This window comes from Salvelinus sp. IW2-2015, linkage group LG20 (genome assembly GCF_002910315.2).
Source record: "Salvelinus sp. IW2-2015 linkage group LG20, ASM291031v2, whole genome shotgun sequence".
NCBI classification, from domain to species: Eukaryota; Metazoa; Chordata; class Actinopteri; order Salmoniformes; family Salmonidae; genus Salvelinus; species Salvelinus sp. IW2-2015.
The window spans coordinates 32,109,105-32,131,106 of NC_036860.1; the positions used below are offsets into that span (position 1 = coordinate 32,109,105).

The window sequence follows — 22,002 nt, forward strand, 5'->3', positions numbered from 1 at the left end:
TTGTTCAGAAAGTCGTTTTATTCATTGAATTGTTTGTGTCAATAATTTAAAACAATTATATCAATAATGGGCAAAAACGTAGTGCAATGGTCATCAAGCCAAAAACGTCATAAAAAGCATCAGACAGAAGTAAATTAATTCACAATCACAAATATAATTTTATATATATCTTGAATGACCACTTTTTCACGAATGTAATGATATAGTCGTCAAGCCCATTCAAAAGATTAGGGGACATGACCCAGAAGTAAAGTGGAAGATGTCATCACGAAAGATGGGGGATCAATTAAGATGCCCCACTCAAGCTGTTAACCATTTTTTATTTACGTCAGTCTGCTTATGTAACAGTTTAACTTTAGTCCGTACCCTTGCCCCGACCGGGCGCGAACCAGGAACCCTCTGCACAAATCAACAACAGTCACCCACGAAGCATCGTTACCCATCGCTCCACAAAATCCGCGGCACTTGCAGAGCAAGGGGAACCACTACTTCAAGGTCTCAAAGCGAGTGACGTCACCAATTGAAACGCTATTAGCGCGCACCACCGCTAACTAGCTAGCCATTTCACATCGGTTACACTCACCCCCCTTTCGATCACCTCCTTTTCCGCAGCAACCAGTGATCCGGGTCAACAGCATCAATGTAACAGTATATCTTTAGTCTGTTCCCTCGACCCGGGCGCGAACCAGGGACCCTCTGCACATATCAACAACAGTCACCCACCAGTTCGCGCCCATCACTTACCCATCGCTCCACAAAAGCCGCGGCCCTTGCAGAGCAAGGGGAACCACTACTTCAAGGTCTCAACGCGAGTGACGTCACCGTTTGAAAGGCTACTAGCACGCACCACCGCTAACTAGCTAGCCATTTCACATCGGTTACACTTAACGGGGTGGCTCTCCCATAGGCACCAATGTGATAGCAGCTGGGTCTGGTCTGCTTAGTTAATTGATTCTATATGAACCAGTAAGAATAATCGCTTCCGTCTGATGTCTCTTTCACAGAGAAGATCCCATAGAAATAGTTAGAGGACGCAACATTGTATCTGTGCCATTATGGTGTCTGTGAGAACATGGACAGCGCCATTGAGGCCATCTCAATTTTGGACAGATACCCTGGATGGAATTATGTGATCCTTCCTTAACCCATAGGGAGTCCCACCCAGTTGACTACTTAAAAATTGTGAAAGTCCTCAATTGTGCTGCCCATGCGAAAACAAACGTTTTAGCACTAGAGTCCTCTATCTAGCTCTATGGTATATCAAGAACTAGGGCAAGTTTGTTTTGCATAGCCTGATACCCCAGGTGGGCAGAGTACGCACATTTGAAGCCTTTTGAAGGCCCTCGGATCAATTCCCCAACTTAGGCTTGTCTCAACTTACTGTTGCGAGTTAGAATAAACAAGGTTCCATTTAAAAATGTGGTTGTGCATCAGCATTATTCCTCATGTCAGTCGCTGATAGTCAGTTAGCCCATGTCAGCAAATATTTTTTAGATTGCTAAATTAGCTGGCCACTATCTAAACTTGTTATCAAGATTGAATTACTGGCCTGGAGGCCCCATTGATTTTGTTAGGCAGTCTCACTCAGATATTATATTTAAAACATGTCTCTCCAACCTATGGCAAAATGTGTAGAATGCAGGTAATTTGCTGTAAAACAGCTCATTTTCCTCCCCACCCCATGGCAAAATGAGTAGAATCGCATGAAGGAGGTTTGGTCTGTACCAAAACTCCTTATTTCTGGCAGACCTCAGACAAGAATATAACCAATGGTCTACTCACTGCATCTTTATGTAATGATACTGTTCATATGGTAAACTAAACAAAGCAGTTGTGAGATTTGGGCCTCAAAATGTTGTCAGTGAGTCAGTGTTAGCTACGATATGAGACTTCGATGAGTCACCGGATTCCATTATCAGCCACTAGTAGGAATGTGCTTTGCACAAATTATTTAGATAATTCCCCTCAAATATGAAATAACTGTCCTTCTCAAATCTGTGAAAGTTAAGCCTACTTAATTTCCCTTCATTGAATTGGGGAATTGAGAGTGAAAAACAAATGTAAATGAAAAGTCAAGGCCAATGACAAATATTTTATTCTCCAGGACTCAAAATGTAGACAGATTTTTCTTCCTTAAAATCTCACTGTCTCAGACAGTATACATCTTCAAGTATCTAAAACATACATAGCAGCTATTATCAGTTCAAATTACTGACCAGTCTTGGCTTTACAGATTGGGCCACTGGGGTTATGTGCTTTGTGTTTACAGGGTAGTGAGATTGGACATTGGGTTTAATCGACTTCCTCAATGGTGGGGCCTGAGGATCCACCACCTCCAGGAGCAGCACCGGCACCGCCAGCACCTGGGAACCCTCCAGGCATTCCTCCGGGCATACCGCCTGTCATACCACCAGTACTCTGGTACAGCTTGGTGATGATGGGGTTGCACACCTTCTCCAGCTCCTGTTGCTGGTGCTCATACTCTTCCTTCTCCGCAGTCTGAAACAAATATACAGGTTAAGATTAATTGATTTCCCTTCTTGACACGTTATGGGTAATAACTTGGTTTTAAATTAATGGGAAAATCAATATACTGTACCTGGTTCTTATCCAGCCAGGCAATGATCTCATTGCACTTGTCCAGAATCTTGGTCTTGTCCTCGTCGCTGATCTTGCCCTGCAGTTTCTCATCCTCCACGGTGGATTTCATGTTGAAGGAGTAGGACTCTAGTGAGTTCTTAGACGAGACCTTGTCACGCTGCACATCATCCTCACACTTGTACTTCTCAGCCTCCTGGACCATGCGCTCAATGTCCTCCTTGCTCAGACGACCTGGTCAGATAAAAAAAAAAATGTAAGGGTTAAGTTAAGGATAGATGCACTATCCAAGTGGGCATATTGTAATCAAATTTCACTTTGGTCACATATGCTGTTGTTTACCTTTGTCGTTGGTGATGGTGATCTTATTCTCCTTGCCAGTGCTCTTATCAACGGCAGAGACATTGAGGATGCCGTTAGCGTCAATGTCGAAGGTGACCTCAATCTGAGGAACACCGCGAGGTGCAGGGGGGATTCCAGTCAGCTCAAACTTGCCCAACAGGTTGTTGTCCTTAGTCATGGCCCTCTCACCCTCATACACCTGGAGGATACCGTCAATATTAGCAAAACATACATGTCTTCAAATGCATTTCACTAAAATAGTTGCTCAAGACATCCAAGGAAAGTATTGGGCCATCTTTTGTCTTTCAACCTCTGGTGGAAACTACAAATGGCAGGAGTAAACGTCACAGATAGTGGCCAAAGGAATGAGGAAACATTGCCCTGAAATTGACATTTCATGCAAGCCCTCACCTGAATGAGCACACCAGGCTGGTTGTCTGAGTAGGTGGTGAAGGTCTGGGTCTGCTTGGTTGGGATGGTGGTGTTACGTTTGATCAGGACGGTCATGACACCTCCAGCGGTCTCAATACCCAGGGACAGGGGTGTGACGTCCAGCAAAAGCAGGTCCTGGACATTCTCAGACTTGTCACCTGAGAGTATGGCTGCCTGGACAGCTGAAAATGAGAAAGGGAGGTTAGCCACATGGGAAAACATTACTGTAGACTCACCGTGCCATTGTCGCTCAGACATCCAAGGAAGGTATTGGGCCATCTTTGGTCTTTCAACCTCTGGTGGAAACTACGAATGGCAGGATCAAACTTCATCACAGCGAAACTATTGAGTTGAGGCTCATTATAGAAGCACATTGGCCACAGAGCGAACACAAGATGATCAGTGACCCACCTGCGCCATAGGCCACAGCTTCGTCGGGGTTGATGCTCTTGTTGAGCTCTTTGCCGTTGAAGAAATCTTGGAGCAGTTTCTGGATCTTGGGGATACGAGTYGAACCTCCGACCAGGACGATGTCGTGCACCTGGGCTTTGTCCATCTTGGCGTCGCGGAGGGATTTCTCCACTGGGTCAAGGGTGCCACGGAAAAGGTCTGCATTGAGCTCCTCAAAGCGAGCCCTGGTGATGGAGGTGTAGAAGTCGATTCCCTCGTACAAAGAGTCYATCTCGATGCTYGCCTGGGTGCTGGAGGACAGGGTGCGCTTTGCCCTCTCGCATGCGGTGCGGAGACGGCGAACAGCCCTCTTGTTGTCGCTGATGTCTTTCTTGTACTTGCGCTTGAACTCCGCGATGAAGTGGTTGACCATGCGYTTGTCAAAGTCTTCTCCACCCAGATGGGTGTCTCCAGCAGTGGACTTGACCTCAAAGATGCCATCCTCGATGGTCAGGATGGACACGTCAAAGGTGCCACCGCCCAGATCAAAGATAAGGACATTCCTTTCAGCACCGACCTGAAACAGAAGAGAACATTCAGTATTTGCACTTATAATAAACTAGAAACCAAATGGCTATGCATTCCAGGGCTGGTGTCAATTAAAACTGAAATTTAACCAAAGGCATCTATTTTCATTGATTTCTCAAAAAAACGGAGTATAATCTATTTATTTCAAAAGTTATTCAATTGAGATTTAACTTATTTTTATTTTATTTTTTTTTGTTATTTTTTTAAAAATCACTTCTTGAATTAACCACCATCAAATCAAAATAACCCTAGCTGATGTATTCACTCCGACATTCAGGAAGGTGTTGGGCCATCTTTGGTTTTACAACCTCTGGTGGAAACTACACTGCTCAAAAAAATAAAGGGAACACTTAAACAACACAATGTAACTCCAAGTCAATCACACTTCTGTGAAATCAAACTGTCCACTTTAGGAAGCAACACTGATTGACAATAAATTTCACATTGCTGTTGTGCAAATGGAATAGACAAAAGGTGGAAATTATAGGCAATTAGTAAAGACCCCCAAAAAAGAATGGTTCTGCAGGTGGTGACCACAGAACACTTCTTCAGTTCCTATGCTTCCTGGCTGATTTTGGTAGTCACTTTTGAATGCTGGCGTGCTTTCACTCTAGTGTAGCATGAGACGGAGTCTACAACCCACACAAGTGGCTCAGGTAGTGCAGCTCATCCAGGATGGCACATCAATGCGAGCTGTGGCAAAAAGGTTTGCTGTGTCTGTCAGCGTAGTGTCCAGAGCATGGAGGCGCTACAGGAGACAGGCCAGTACACAGGAGCGTGGAGGAGGCCGTAGGAGGGCAACAACCCAGCAGCAGGACCGTACCTCCGCCTTGTGCAAGGAGGTGCACTGCCAGAGGCCTGCAAAATGACCTCCAGCAGCCACAAATGTGCATGTGTCAGCATATGGTCTCCACAAGGGGTCTGAGGATCTCATCTCGGTACTAATGGCAGTCAGGCTACCTCTGGCGAGCACATGGAGGGCTGTGCGGCCCCACAAAGAAATGCCACCCCACACCATGACTGACCCCACGCCAAACCGGTCATGCTGAGAGATGTTGCAGGCAGCAGAACGTTCTCCACGGCGTCTCCAGACTCTGTCACGTCTTGTCACATGTGCTCAGTGTGAACCTTCTTTCATCTGTGAAGAGCCAACGGCGCGCCAGTGCGATATTGCCAATCTTGGTGTTCTCTGGCAAATGCCAAACGTCCTGCACGGTGCTGGGCTGTAAGCACAACCCCCACCTGTGGACGTCGGGCCTCATACCACCCTCATGGAGTCTGTTCTTGACAGTTTGAGCAGACACATGCACATTTGTGGCCTGCTGGAGGTTCATTTTGCAGGGCTCTGGCAGTGCACCTCCTTGCACAAAGCGCGGAGGTAGCGGTCGCTGCTGGGTGTTGCCCTCCTACAGGCTCTCCCATCTCCTGAATGTCACTGGCCTGTCTCCTGGTAAGCGCCTCCGATGCTCTGGGACACTACGCTGACAGGACACAGCAAACCTTTTTTTGCCCACAGCTTCGCATTGATGTGGCCATCCTTGGAGTGAACTGCACTACGTTGAGCCACTTGTGTGGGTTGTAGGACTCCGTCTCATGCTACCCACTAGATGGAGAGCAACCACCAGCATTCTAAAATGACCCAAAAATCATCAGCCAGGAAGCATAGGAACTGAGAAGTGGTCTGTGGTCACCACCTGCAGAATCACTCCTTTTTTGGGGGTGTCTTGCTAATTGCCTATAATTTCCACCTTTTGTCTATTCCATTTGTACAACAGCATGTGAAATTTATTGTCAATCAGTGTTGCTTCCTAAGTGGACAGTTTGATTTCACAGAAGTGTGATTGACTTGGAGTTACATTGTGTTGTTTAAGTGTTCCCTTTATTTTTTTGAGCAGTGTATGAATGGCAGGCATAAACTTAATCATTAGGGACAAACTAGATTTAATGTGCTATCAAATAATTGAAATGAACAAATTCTTTAAAAGGATCATTATTTCAATAAAACATAACTAGACCTTGACCTGACCTCTAAAAGATATGGGTCTCACCTTCTTGTCCAAGCCATAAGCAATAGCGGCAGCAGTTGGCTCATTGATGATTCGCAAAACGTTCAGACCAGAGATTGTTCCAGCATCTTTGGTTGCTTGGCGCTGAGAGTCATTGAAGTAAGCTGGCACTGTTACAACAGCATTTGATACAGTCTGCAAAAAAAAAATATGGAAAAAGAGGGTGGGAATGAATAGACTTACTGTCAACAATACCCTGAAATAGACTGAACCCACTGGGCACACCACAATTTCAAAGTGGAACATTTTGGATGAGATCAATTTGATTTCAACCTTTATTCACCCACTCAAAAAGGACAGTTTGAATTCCCAATGTGTTATCACTATGCTTTCAACCATCTAAGGCTGCATTTACACAGGCAGCCCAATTTGGATTTTCTTTCCAATAATTGGTATTTTGACCAATCACATCAGATATTTTGGGAATAAGTCAAGTTAGTGAAAAACAAACAAAAATTGGGCTGCCTGTGTGAAGTCTTAAAGTGTAATTACAGCAAAAAAACAGTGTCTAATTTCTGGTTAAGTTGTCATCTAAATGTGTCATCACTGCACATTCAACCATTTAAAAGTTCAAATGGGAATAAAATGTGCTTCATATAATAGCACAACCAAATGACCTGGATTGCAGTTGAGATTACGAGTCATCAATGCTGATCTAGATTCTGCGCAGATTATTATAGCGATTGTGAAGATTCACAGCCCTGCAACATTCACACACTTTATGATTACATAAGACATTTTTAGTTAGTAGCCTCAAAATGTGGCCATGATGGGTTACTCATTTAAGGTTGAAAAATACTTTTATATTAGTTTGTAAAATAGCCTTAACTTCTGTTAATAGGCTATTTACTGGATTCAAAAGTGATATTGAATTGTGTTTGGTTGTCAACGCAAAAAAGTATCAACTTTTGAAGGACAAGTATATTTTGTGCCACTGACAGTCTGGCTTAATCCCAGTTTGTCTACAAATGTATAATTGATATGTTGGATTCACGTCTCAATCAAAAATAAGGAATAGGACTAAATCAAACTATATAAAGTGCATTTAAAGTTTGATTAAGTCCTATTCTTTATCTTTTTGGTTGAGATGGAAACGAGAATCCAACAAATTACCATGACTAAATTAGAAATGAACCAACGCTTGAAACCCTTGGACTATATGCATTAGTGAAAATATACATTGTCCTTGGATCACAATGCCTGGCATTTAATCCTGGTAAAAACTCCCTGTCTTAGGTCAGTTAAAATAAAGTGGTGATCCTAATGTGAAATCAGTCAGAAAAATAGAGAATGATTTACTTCAGCTTTTATTGCTTTCTTCACATTCCCAGTGGGTCAGAAGTTTACATACACTCAATTAGTATTTGGTAGCATTGCCTTTAAATTGTTTAACTGAAAAAGGGACATTTCTTTTTTATGAGATATATCTATATACACAGTTACATATCGGTATATTCTTTTTTTAAGAGATATCATTTGCACAATACTACGCTATGTTCAGCTAGACCAAAACTCCAGTAGTTTTCCCTTCATAGCTTGTTCTCAATCAAGTTTTTAAATTGGGAGCATGTTTTCAGCACTTATTTCCATGACTAATCAAAACTATCATGACTCGCTCGTCCCTCTGCAGAAGACATATGGTGAGCAATAAAATCAGTATCGAATCGCAATGCATTTAGAACCATGAGTCAATACATATTGTATCCGCACTTAAGTATTGTGATATTGTAACGCGAGGTCCCTGGCAATTCCCAGCCCTAATATGTATTGTCTATTTTTTTGTTGAACCCTGGGTTGAATTTAAATCAGTAGCTGTTGATGACTTTGCAAATGCTATATAGGCCTAAATAGTATCATTAATGATATGTAAAGTATGGTTACATTTCATTTGCTTTGTTAAATCTACCGTTTGGAATGACTTGGACAGCAACAGTACATCTATTTAGTTAAGAGCTCTCCAAATCTCACGATAGCACATTGGTAGTAATTGTCTGTGATAATTATCAAAGCGTTGCTTGGTTAAAACCCTAGATGGGAGACCAAATGGATAGCTGTAGATAGATTAACTCGCCAGTAGGAGGTGCTGCCCAACCTACTGCTTTTTTCTGATAGTGAATAAAATGTTGAAGATCTGACATCGTTTCAAATCAAATTTTATTGATCACATACACATGTTTAGCAGATGCTATTGTTGCAAAATGCTTGCGTTTAAAAAAAAATCCTGGCTGTATGTAATAAAACAATTCTGGTCTAATAATGTAAGAAATAACTAACAAAAATTATACTGCAAAGTTGCCTAGTGGCTAGAAGCATGGCATCCCTCTCTAACAGCGCCATTTTCTCAAAGGTACAAATGCAACATATTTTATACAAGGTTTGTCTATTTGAAAATTGGTTACCATAATCCTGTGGTTGAAATTTCACCATCAAAACACAGTTGATGACTTAATTCAAAGCCAATGTATTTTCCACATAGATGCCACATCACAATACATTGACAAATTACATCGAAACAATGTTGATTCAACCAGTTTGTGCCCAGTGGGCAATGCATTTCAAACTCACCTTCCCGAGGTAGGCCTCTGCAATCTCCTTCATCTTGACCAACACCATGGAGGAGATTTCCTCAGGGTAGAAGCTCTTGGTCTCGCCTTTGTATTCAACCTCCACTTTGGGGCGTCCGCTGTCGCTGATGACGTTGAAAGGCCAGTGCTTCATGTCGGATTGAACCACGGCGTCCTCAAACCTTCTGCCAATCAAACGCTTAGCATCTGGAATACACAAATAAAAAGTCTTAATGATTGCATTATAGACATACTCCAATCATACCAACTGACCTTTGGTTTCTCACGCAGACATCCAAGGAAAATACTAGAACCATCTTTGGTTATAAAACCTCTAGTGGAAACAACGAATGTCAGGAATCAACTGAATCTAAGTGAACCAAGTTATAAAGTCAAATTTAACCATAATTAAAAACACACCTTCACTGACATCTAGCAGAACAAACTTACCAAAAACTGTGTTGCAGGGGTTCATGGCAACCTGATTCTTAGCAGCATCACCAATGAGCCTCTCAGAGTCAGTGAAGGCAACGTAGCTTGGAGTGGTCCTGTTGCCCTGGTCGTTTGCAATGATTTCAACCTTGCCATGCTGGAACACACCCACGCAGGAGTAGGTGGTCCCGAGATCGATGCCGACCGCTGTTCCCTTAGACATGGTTACTGTGACAAGAGATAAATAAATATGTGATGCTGTGAAGTCTTATCAACAGGTGGCAGTTATGATCACTCAAGGTAAAGTATGAGACTTGGACTGTGGATTATGAGTCACACCAAAGATCATAGAGCAACTTCCTTTATGGGGAAATACGCTGACTCATTCAATTCCTAAGAATGGTGACTAATCCTGTTTGAGGAAAGGTAATAGGCATTCAGTGTCATACCTGGGCCAGACAGACATCTTAGGCAGGGCAAAAAGCATATGCATGGTGCCCTGCCAGGCTGAATCCCAATTCACCCCCTTCCCCCTCGCCTCCCCATCTGCACGTTCACGGCAGCCATTTGCACAAGCATCCCAAAGTTGAGGGAGTGAAAATTATCGAGGGTGTAGGGGCTAATTAGACACTCAGATGGCCAATTCGATCAGAGGCAGCAAGGCTGCAAGCCTCAGTGCGAAGTGCTATCCCGACAGGCACTGCAATATATTTGGAGTTTCATAAAAAAGAACGGAGCGACGTGCCTAATTATATGTCACATGCATTTGTTTGTCTGATTGAGACTTGACATGTAACTGATGAATGATGCTCCCGAGTGGCGCAGTGGGCTAAGACACCGCATCTCAGTATCACTGCAGTACCTGGTTTGAAACCAGGCTGCATCATATCCGGCAGTGATTGGGAGTCCCATAGGGCGGTGCACAAATGGCCCAGTGTCGTTCAGGTTTGGCCGGGTAGGTCGTCATTGTAAATAAGGATTTGTTCTTAACTGACTTACCTAGTTAAATACAAGGTTAAATAAAAAATGAAATACCTCCCAAATTAAATGTTACTGAGGTTTATAGCTTGTAAAACGACAGGGGGATTTGTTCATTTAAATTTCATGCTTGTTTTATTATTGAAAAGTGGAACATTAACTGTATCATTTAAGTCAGGAGTGTGTCCCAAATGTGATGGGTTTCTTGATCCAATCGCCACTCGTTGGAAGTCACCCTCAGTTTCATCAGCCACACCTTCCGAGCTAAGGGGTGGTTTGGGATTCCACAACGGACTATTGTAAAGGCTAGGCAACTGTTAGCCTATTCATAGATACTAACTACCTTTAGCGCCTATTGATGAAGGCATCTTCTTCCTGGAGGACTTTTGTTAAGAGTCCTGACGCTTGCTCTGAACATGAACATGCGTCAATTGCGGAAAATATATATTTCATATCAGCAATAAATAATTCATAAAACAAATGACTTCAATATTGTTTTTTGTAATTACTACAACTTCATAGGGTGTGTTCCCACACAGCCATATCTCCATGTTACAGCGATTGTTTACGAAAGACAGACGACCACAGCTATTTAACCATCTAGCATGCTCAAACACCTGTGTGTATGGGTAACTGGGAGGAAGTGTAGTGGGAGTGTAGTTCGTCGGCTGGAGGCTATATTATTTCTTGCTGATATGAAAGATAAGGACCATACGTTTCAAAAACTTTCGCAAGCGATGATTGAATTTTCTAAACGTTTAAAACACAGCATCGGCATTGTACTTCACAAGTGGCCAGCAGCTGGCGCTGAAAACCCTATGGAAAGAAAGGTTTGCGAGAGCTCGGCTACTGCAGTTCCATGGAGGAATTCGCCATGTAGCATGAGGTTCATATAATTGTGATGGCAGTTCGAAGAGTAATATCCAAAGGCATACAAGCCCGTAGGGTAAAACTTCACAATACCAGTGACCATAACACCATTCAGCCTAATATTATTATCTGTTATTTTGAATGTCTTGCCATCATTCCCCTTTCACCCAGGTTGACATGGTTCGTCAACGCGATTAATCTAGGATGATCCCTGACCATCTGGGAAGGGGGGGGGGGCACGTGCTTTACACCCTCCCCAACCCGGCTTCTGAAGGACAACGCCGAGTGCTGCAGTACAGCTGGCGCCGCAGCCAAGCGCATTAAAATTGCGGCCATTTCACTGGTAGGCTATAACATTGTCCAGAGACTAATCTGGTATCTCTTAAAGGCTGTCTTGTAGAATTGTTGAATAGACCTTGGGGTGGATATAACAATATTAACATAAATTATCTTAATCGACAAATAATTATATTACATCTAATAAGGACACACTGATACCGAAGCGAATATAGAAACAATTAACGAAAAATACATCACGTTACATATGCTTATAACTGGCAATGACATAGGCTATAACAGATTAAAATACGTTTCCTTTTATTACCTGGATGTGATGTAGGCAATTCTGTATGCGAGCTGTTCACAGTCTCCGCTGCCCTATGAATGAGAAAAGAAGATGCCGGCGAAAGCGTTCATGTATCTTCCGGATAACTTGTGAACCAATCAGCTTCCAAGAACTCCTCTCTCACCTGCCTGTGAAATTCTGCTCTTCTATTACGTTCTAGCAGTCAAAATGATCTACAATCAGAATTTAACCACTATTGTTCAATGCTGAATACGTTATATGGCCACATGTAAGGAATCAACCAGCACTAGGATCAGTTGTAATTTTCTTTATACCCCTCAACGCATTGATTGGTTGAAATCTAGCTCGTGCGTTGCATAAATCACTTGAAAAAAGACGAAGGTCGGTTGAGGATGATAAAATCCCGGAAGTAGAAAGTGAATATTCTGGAGCTGTCCTAATCAATTTACTGGCACTGTGTCAAAATAGTCTGACCCACTGAACTGTAGGCCTATATTTAAATAGCAAATTTGAGTCCCTGAAATTGAGTTTGAACTGTGCTTTTATTGAACAAAATAACATCAATACTAAAATGTTCGAGGCAGGGGCGAAAATCTGATATCAACCTTGGAGGGGACAATTACATTACATTTTCTCAAGAGCAATTCCTGAGGGGGACACCAAAAGTAGTGCTGTAACACATAGCCTACGTTGTAATATGTTAAATGTATATTGAGGAACCATAATTCCTACAACTGAATAATTGATAGGTACAGTAGTTAACTGAAGGGTTTAACCAACTTGTTCAAATGTTTAAATCATTATAATACTACTATTAATAATAGTTATAGCATTGCTCTTTACCAGTCCAGTATGTATGCAGGTATTCGTACTTACAACTAGCAATATCAAGAAAGGCCAGTAGGTAGCAATGGTACTGTACACTGTATGGGTGTAGTTTTCATAAATACAATGAACATGGTGTGATCTCATCTAAAATAATCTCCATTGWGAACCATCACAAAGTTAGTCTCCGTATTGAATTGACCTTTTAATTTGACTTTTTCTGATACATTTATATAGTCATTAAATGTGCCACTGGCCTGAGTCTACTACAATATCTTTACAAGAACAAAAAGCTTAAAATAAGTACAGTTCTAAAAGCAAAATAACTACTTCAATGAAAAACCCAAATAAATCAAACAAAATATCCTTCAGTCAATGTCTCAACTCTTCAAACAGCAGCTATGGACAAGTATGTCGCACAAAGTATGCAATTTTAAATAAAATAACATGAAATAAATAATTTGTAAGTGTACTGTCGTGTACTGTCATGTACTAAAAACTACTCTCCTCTAGGCTGCTTAGTACCCGCTCATACTGCCCTAGCACAGCTCTAATAGCAGTATTCCGCACAGTCCACCTTGTTGGACATAGGGGTTTCCGGGTGGGCAGATGTGTTTCTTTGGACGTGGCAATTGATTCAAACATGCTCTTAAACTTTCCTGACTGGCCATAGAGGACACCTAACTGATGGACCCAAGAAAGGGAATCCCYGATCAGTGGGGAGGCTGAGCAGCCAGCCTGTGTAATCAGATTTACACAGTGTGCTCCACAATGGACATAGAGGGCCATGATGTTCAGAATTTCATTCTGTGCTTTGGGGCCTCTTGAAACGTCAACACTCTGTTGGCAAGAGTTTGCGGTTCAAAAATTGTGGGTGTGGCTGATATGGTTTTGTGCCATCACTGAGGTAACTGGACAATGCTGTGCCACTGTCCCCTATACTGGTGCTGCTGGCAACAAGGGTGACACCTGGTCCTGCCGTGGCTGTGACATTGTTCTCTGAAGTCTCTCTCCCTGGCTCTTTCCCTTTCACCACCCTCACAGACTCAGTCTGTCTCCTAGAAAAGAAATAAGGTGTTTGCCGTACTCCTAACTACCGGTACCCAAAACTACACAATTAATCACAACAGSAATACCATTGCCATAAACAAATCTTAGTTTAGTCATCAGTTTAAGTTGAGAGCGGGGGTATCCATGGCATTTTCCAATTATGTCCCTATTTTACAAGTAAAAAAAATTGAGAACCTTTCATAATGTTGCCAAACAAAGACTCAACAAACTTACCTGAGACTCCCTGTCTCTGCCAGTCTGTCCCTGCCTATCTGTCCCCAGCTCTGCTGTCTGTGTGCCATCTGTTGCCTGCTCTGCCTAATGACATCATTGTGAAACATTCCATTAGCATTTCACTTCTTTCTTATGAACATTTTATCAACTCGTCTTTGAGATATTAGGCTACTAGAGTTCTTACTTTGCGTTTTGGTGTACTGAAAAATACTCTGATGTCCGTCTTTTTACTTTTTTCTGCCATTTTTCTACCTGGCTGGCTGGCCGGTCTAGCTGCACACACACACATTTACACAACATATGCTACAACCTTTTCTAATTTTAATATAGTTTGTTTCATATTGGCTGGCTTCCAACAATAGCTGAATTTGTAAAGCTAGCGAGCACCAATTCCGTTTCTGTGGTGTTTGCTATAATCTTAAAAAAAAAAAAGGTGAAATAAAATAAATGTAAAAAGTTCACTAGCGACAATTTAGCTTTTGCAACGAGACCATTAAATATATTTAAGACAATGGTATAAGAGAGTGTAGTTCTGTTCAGTTTGGACTTCAGTTTATAGCTAACCTTATCACAGGGACTTTGAAGCACTAAAGCTGCATGCTGATCTTGGATAAAATTGACGATAGCAAAGATTCCATCTTTGACGACGCCACATTAATGGAATAGGTACTAGCTAGCTTGCTAGTTAATTTTTTGCTTTAGTTTGCGCGCTAGCTCTGCAAATTCAGCTAGTGTGTGAACCCTGCCACATAAAAATGTAAACATTGCTATGGCGCGATTGACTGGATTAACCTCACGTCAGTTACGTACATGTGCCTTTCGGACAGTAGATACGAACCCTCTATTACCTTGCCAGCTAAAGAACTGGCAGTGGATCAAACCATTGTGAGGCAAAGGGCGGGGTGGTCGCAATCTTTTGAAACTTAAAAAGGCGCTATTAAGTGTCTATAATCAGCACAACTGCTTTCATTGCGTATTATTAATATTATTGAAATTACATAGTTATGTTTACAGTGATAGATTGGGGGGGACAAATCATATTTTTCCCAGGATGGGGGGGTCGTGTCCCCCCCGTCCCCCCCGGGATTTCCGCCTATGGTTCGAGGAAGGAAATATAACAATATGCAGGTTTCCACTGACCCAGGTTTATTCCACAAAAGCAATGTATTAAAAAAGAACAAGTATAATGGAAATGGCAGATATCGGATACATTTTTGAAAGATCAACAACGTATTTCTTTGTTTTACAGGGGTGGATTTTTCGTTTGTCAAATTTTGGAAACGTTTTTATAATAAATGATGATTGCCGGTATGCAGGGCACGTTTCCCAGTAAGCAAAATGACGCATTTTAGGCATATTTTCCAGACATTGACATCATATGCATTTTAGGTGCTGAATCATAGGTGAAAAGATGCCTCTTCCACATGTCAAAAATATGTATTTTTCGGACGTTGAAATATAAGTGCATTTTAGAGTTAGTCCGGACCGAACCAAAAATCTACGTCCTTGGACGTTGAAACCAAGGCCGGTCCAGACTGCTCCAAAAAAAGACAGCTGGTCCGGACAGCGCCAAAAAAAGATGTCCAAAAGACGTCGCCATCGGTAAATGCTTAATGGGATGTCAATGGCCCCAGTTTCTGTACGAAATCCATAACCTAATATGTAAACATAGGGCGATAGTGAGCAATTGACAGTGAGCTGTGAGCAAAATAACTAGGCGGGAAGTTGACAAAGGCATAAATAAATTATGTTTCTATGGTTGCAGTCCTCAAAGAATGAATTGCATTGAATCAAAATAATCAGATCCAATGATTTACCGCCTGTAGGAAGGAGTGCAGAAATTTTTATTCTAAATGCCTACTGCTTACAATATAACATATATATTTTTTAAATGTAATTCTTTGCAGAACAAGGATTGTCCCTACTTTCAAGAATGCCTGAATTGCTTTGCCTTGCTTTTCTGGTTGGCTGAATGTAAGTTTCACAATCTGTAAGAAATTGTATAAGATACTGGTAYCTTGTTTTAACCACTTCTCAACATAAGCTATAACTTGGCACAACATCCACCCATCCCCCATTATACCCCCACATTTTGTACCTTGTTAAGTAACCACAGACCCACATACTCAACCCTCCCCCATGAATAGGACTCTGTTAAAACAGATGCACATGCATTCTGCTCAAGGATGAGACTTTAAGACAATGAACTGTGGGAAGGGCCAATGGAAACGTCGACATCAGGCCGAACAGGATTACCCACGACCCAGATCGACCAATCGGAAGGCCAGACTTCAAGATCAACCTACTTTGCTAGTTGCCTATATAATCTGTATGTACTGTTTAGAGCGTTCTCTTCTCCGACGATTCCATAAGAATCAGACAGAAAGGGGCCGTGCACGCTTTTGCCTGATATCTTTACACTTGAATAAAACGGCCTTATTATAAAATTATCCACCTCGTCCTATGTCTCCACTTGTTCTCCTGTCTCCAGTAAACGTTTTATCAACAAATCCAATTATTTTAGGAGTGCAAATTTCATCATGGCATGTACTGTGGTGATACGTTGGCACGTGAATTATTAGAATATGGCAAATATTAGTAAATTCTTGCATTCTACCAATGCTGGCTTTCGTGGGCTACCCGATACATGAAAGATAGGTGGAAAGGCATACCGTCTTTTTTGCCTAAATGGGTAACGGAAACACTTTAAACATTTTATTTAAACTTTATTTAACTAGGCAAGTCAGTTAAGAAAAATATATAATTTTACAATGACGGTCTACCCAGACCAAACCCTCCCCTAACCAGGACGACGCTGGGCCAATTGTGCGCCGTCCTATGGGACTCCCGATCACGGACGGTTGTGATACAGCCGGGATCAAACCAAGGTCTTTAGTGACACCTCTAGCACTGAAATGCAGTGCCTTAGACAGCTGTGCAACTGGGGAAGCCCAAGTGAATAAACACTCAATTTTTATTTAACACTTTTTTTTTAGGTGTTAAGTCATTACATCTCGCTGTTGTTTGGATCCTGGATGCTGATTGGTTGATAGCAGGGAGTTATAGTGCCACAATCCCCACACTCTCCCGGGTAATGCCTGTTAACAGAGACGTATCAATGTGCATCCACTGTCCCACAGCCCAGCCTGTCAATTTATGAATTTAATCCCCCCTGGAAAAAAATGTCTAGACAATATTTCCCCATGCTAATAGACTGGTTGGTTGTTTAGCAACAAAACTGAAGTGTACACAACTATGGGGTAGATGGGGTTGGCTTAGACTGTGGACAACATGTAAACTATAATTAGTCTCCAAATGTTTATTGAAAACATAAATACATTTGCAAAAAGAGCACATGTTGTCTCTCAAATACATCGTTACAGTTGTTAGTGAGCGGGCTAGCAAATTTGAGCCATAATAGCATAGACATGACATCAGTCAAAACACCTCAAAACAAGACATGGTATTAATAAGAAGCTACAACTGTTGAAACGAGCCACCTACGATTCTCCACAAGGCAGCTTCTTGTCATTGTCGCTAGCTATCTGACCAGAGTCATAACAATGCACACCTTCCGGCCACGTTGATGCTTGCACATACTTTTCGTGACATTTACAGCCAACCCATCTATAGAATAGCATTTGGTTTGCAACAGTTGGGGTTTGTCTGAAACGGGTAGGCAACTACACTGAACAAAAGTGCATTCGGAAAATATTCAGACCCCTTGACTTTTTCCGCATTTTATTACGTTACAGCCTTATTCTAAAATGGATTAAAATTTAAATTAAATAAAAACAGAAATACTTTATTTACATAAGTATTCAGACCCTTTGCTATACAACTTGATTGGAGTCACCTGTGATAAATTCAATTGATTGGACATTATTTGGAAAGGCACACACCTGTCCCACAGTTGACAGTGCATGTCAGAGAAAAAACCAAGCCAATAGGTCAAAGGAATTGTCTGTAGAGCTCCGAGACAGGATTGTGTTGAGGCACAGATCTGGGGAAATTTCTACAGTATTGAAGGTCCCCAAGAACACAGTGGCCTCCATCATTCTTAAATGGAAGAAGTTTGGAACCACCAAGACTCTTCCTAGAGCAGGCCGCCCGGCCAAACTGAGCAATCGGAGGAGAAGGGCCTTGGTCAAGGAGGTGACCAAGAACCCGAGGGTCATTCTGACAGAGCTCCAGAGTTCCTCTGTGAAGATGGGAGAACCTTCCAGAAGGACAACCATCTCTGCAGCACTCCACCAATCAGGCCTTTATGGTAGATTGGCCAAGAGTCACATCTGAATGCCAAGCGTCACATCTGGAGGAAATCTAGCACCATCCCTACGGTGAAACATTGTGGTGGCAGCATCATGCTGTGGGGATGTTTTTCAGAGGCAGGGACTGGGAGACTAGGACCTCAAACTGGGGTGAAGGTTCACCTTCCAACAAGACAACAACCCTAAGCACACAGCATAGACAATGCAGGAGTGGKTTCGGGACAAGTCTCTGAATGTCCTTGAGTGGCCCAGCCAGAGCCCGGACTTAAACCCGATCGAACATCTCTGGAGAGACCTGAAAGTAGCTGTGCAGCGACGCTTCCCATCCAACCTGACACAGCTTGAGAGGATCTACAGAGAAGAATGGGAGAAACTACCCAAATACAGGTGTATTTGTTTTTGCAATCTCCATCATGCCATACATATGAATGTGACGAGACTAACAGCTGAGCCAGGCAAATTAATTTTGGATGATTATAATAGATATATCCAAAGAAATGGCAATAGAAACAAAGGAAAAACAAACGGAAGTGCACATATAGTTTATCATTTCAGCTGACTGATATGATTGTGTTAGCTGTAGTTGGCTAGCTAGCAAAGGCAAAGTAGCTAGCCTGCATAGCTAGCTACATGCCAATGATTTGTTTAGCATAACAACCATTGCAAATAGAAAAGCTAGAACGACCAGACCATTTGGCTTGGAACTTCAGAATCTCTGAACTAAAACAAATTTATTCGATATAACGTTTTTACTAAAAACATGTCGTTAATCTTTTTAATATGTTCACAATCGTTTTAGAAAAGAAATAAGGCCCTCGAACACGGGAATTATTGTGTGACAACTCCCTCCTAAGGGCTGTTTCCCAACCCTTGGTTTCGCCTCAGGCCTAAGAACAGCCAAGAGTCTGGATGACAATCCCCGGGTTCTCATGCATTCTTGCTTAATTATACAATGGGTGGGTCTAATCCTGGATGCTGATTAGTTTTATCCACGTTCCTGCCGGTGTCTATTCTACAAGTTAAGGCTATAAAGTTGAAATGCCTATTTACTGTTCCATCTCACTGCACAATCCATTGTCTCATCAGCCCAACCAGGCAAGTTATAAACTTGCTCTCCACTGTAAAACACATATCTCCCCTTTCTTTTAGACTAGCATTTGGCTTTCAACAGCGGAAATTTGTATAAACCTGTCACGAGAATTTTTACTCTCAGTGATAATAACTAACAATCAATAAGCTTTGACCAATCCCCGAGGTTTGTAAGACCCTGGGTTTAATAATAATTAGGCAAAGACTCAGCTTATGTAAAAGGTCCGTAAAGTTTATTCACGAGAACGTTATAAAGTTCAAATACAAAGAACATGTCATTTTATAACTCCCTACTTACGCACATACCTACGCACAAACAGTAGATAGCCTACGCACACACATACACACGAACAGTAGGTGGGGTGTATCCTTCCCCATAGTTCTCACCACTGTTTATCACTACCATGCTGGCAGTTCCATTCCCCCAAGATTAGAGGGACCTTGAAGGGACTACCTTTCCTACCATAAGTTTCTCAGAGTTCGAGCCAGGTCAGGTCATACACAGTTTAATTGTTCTCTGTATTTTCTTAGTCACACACACATTTCTACTTGTCTCAAACCAAACCTTATTAGACTGAAGTTTATCATTCTAATTCCTTATACATGTTACTGTCACGCCCTGGCCTTAGTATTCTTTGTTTTCTTTATTATTTTAGTTAGGTCAGGGTGTGACATGGGGAATGTTTGTTATTTTGTAGGTTTTGGGTGGTTATATGGTAAAGGGGGTGTTGGGTGTAGTGTATGGGTTTATGTTGGGTGTAAGTTGTCTAGGAGAGTCTATGGTTGCCTGAATGGGTTCCCAATTAGAGACAGCTGATTTCTGTTGTCTCTGATTGGGAGCCCTATTTAAGGTAGCCATAGGCTTTCGTTTGATGTGGGTAATTGTCTATGTCAGAACGTTTGTAGCCTGTGTATGTGCACGACGTTTATTAGCTTCACGATCGTTTGTTTTGTTAGTTTTGTAAGAGTGTTTTGTTTTCGGTTCTCCTTCTTCTTAATAAAAAGAAGATGGCTTATTTTCCTATCCAATACAGACCAAGCGGCATGTAAAAGCCGGCAACAGGACCCACCTACACAGGATCTTGACATGGAGGGATACATGGATGTAAGGGGCCGTGGGCACAACCGGGAGAATATCGCCTTCCTCGTGAAGAGCTGGAGGCAGCTAAAGCCGAGAGGAGCGATATGAGGAGGCAGCACGGAGACAAGGCTGGAAGCCCGTGAGTACAACCCAAAAATTCTTTGGGTGGGCCTTAAAAGAGTGTGGCGAAGTCAGGTAGGAAACCTGCGCCTACTCCCTTACTTACCGTGGAGAGCGAGAGTACGGGCAGACACCGTGTTACGCAGTAGAGCGCACGTTCTCCTGTACGCGTGCATAGCCGGTCGGTACATTCCAGCTCCACGTATCGCCGGGCTAGACTGAGCGTTAGCCTTATGTCATGAAGCCGGCCCAACGCATCTGTCACCAGTGCCTCTCCTCGGGCCGGCTACATGGCACCAGCCTTACGCATGGTGTCCCCGTTCGCCTACATAGGCCGGTGCGGTTATTCCACCTCCCCGCACTGGTCAGGGCGACGGGGAGCAATACAACCAGTAAGGTTGGGCAGGCTCGGCCGCTCAAGGGAGCCAGTACGCATGCACGGTCCGGTATTTCCGGCGCCACTCCCCGCCCCTACCCACGTACCACCAGTGCCTCCTCCACGCACTAGCCCTATGGTGCGTGTCTCCAGCCGTTTACACCAGTGCCTAAACCACGCAACAAGCCTCCTGTGTGTCCCCAGAGTCCTGTGCGTCCTGTTGCTGCTCCCCGCACTAGCCCTGAGATGCGTGTCCACAGTCCGGGACCACCAGTTCCGGCACACCGCACTAGGCCTAATGTGCGCTCCCAGGGTCCATATGCCCTGTCCTTCTCCCCGCACTAGCCCTGAGATGCGTGTCCCCAGGCCGGTACCACCAGTTCCGGCACCACGCACCAGGCCTACAGTGCGCCTCAGCCGGCAAGAGTCTGCCGTCTGCACAGCGATGCCTTGAACTGCCCGTCTGCCAAGCGCCATCTGAGCCATCCGTCTACCCAGCCCCATCTGAGCCATCGTCTACCCAGCGCCATCTGAGCCATCCGCTACCCAGCGCCATTAGAGCCATCCGTCTGCCCCGAGCCATTAGAGCCGCCCGTCTGTCCCGAGCGCGTCAGAGCCTTCGTCAGTCATGAGCCGTAGAGCATTCGTCAGACAGATCGCCAGAGCACCAACCAGACAATTGCCAGAGCCGCCACAGGGATTGCCAGAGCCGCCAACCAGACAGGATCTCCAGAGCCGCCAACAGACAGGATCTGCCAGAGCCGCCAAACCAGACAGGATCTGCCAGATCCGCAGCCACCATGTGCACCAGATCGTCAGCCAGCCATGAGCAGCCAGATCCTCAGCCAGCCATGAGCAGCCAGATCCGTCAGCCAGCCATGAGCACCAGATCCGTCACCAGCCGCATAGCACCAGATCGTCAGCCAGCCATGAGCAGCCAGATCCGTCAGCCAGCCATGAGCAGCCAGATCCGTCAAGCCAGCCATGAGCAGCCAGATCCGTCAGCCAGCCTTGAGCAGCCAATCGTCAGCCCAGCCATGAGCAGCCAGATCCGTCAGCCCAGCCAGCAGCAAGCCAGATCCAGTCAGGCAGCCATGGCCCGTCCCTCAG

At 43.4% G+C, this 22,002-nt stretch overlaps 1 protein-coding gene and 1 non-coding gene across 2 annotated transcripts; both read right to left on the reverse strand.

Annotated features, from left to right (window-relative positions):
* Positions 1-2,079: 2,079 nt before the first annotated feature.
* LOC111980458 (heat shock cognate 70 kDa protein-like) lies at positions 2,080-12,029 on the reverse strand. The gene is made up of 9 exons (XM_070449351.1): positions 11,865-12,029; positions 9,431-9,640; positions 8,982-9,187; positions 6,399-6,551; positions 3,784-4,339; positions 3,352-3,554; positions 2,941-3,139; positions 2,600-2,832; positions 2,080-2,499 (listed from the first exon to the last, which is right to left on the reverse strand). Exons 2-9 carry the CDS (start codon positions 9,633-9,635, stop codon positions 2,293-2,295), a joined length of 1,962 nt encoding a protein of 653 aa, XP_070305452.1. The 5' UTR covers positions 9,636-9,640; positions 11,865-12,029; the 3' UTR covers positions 2,080-2,292.
* On the reverse strand, positions 3,619-3,712 carry LOC111982176 (small nucleolar RNA SNORD14). The gene has a single exon (XR_002879687.1). It is a non-coding gene; the product is annotated as a small nucleolar RNA SNORD14 (small nucleolar RNA).
* Positions 12,030-22,002: the final 9,973 nt, after the last annotated feature.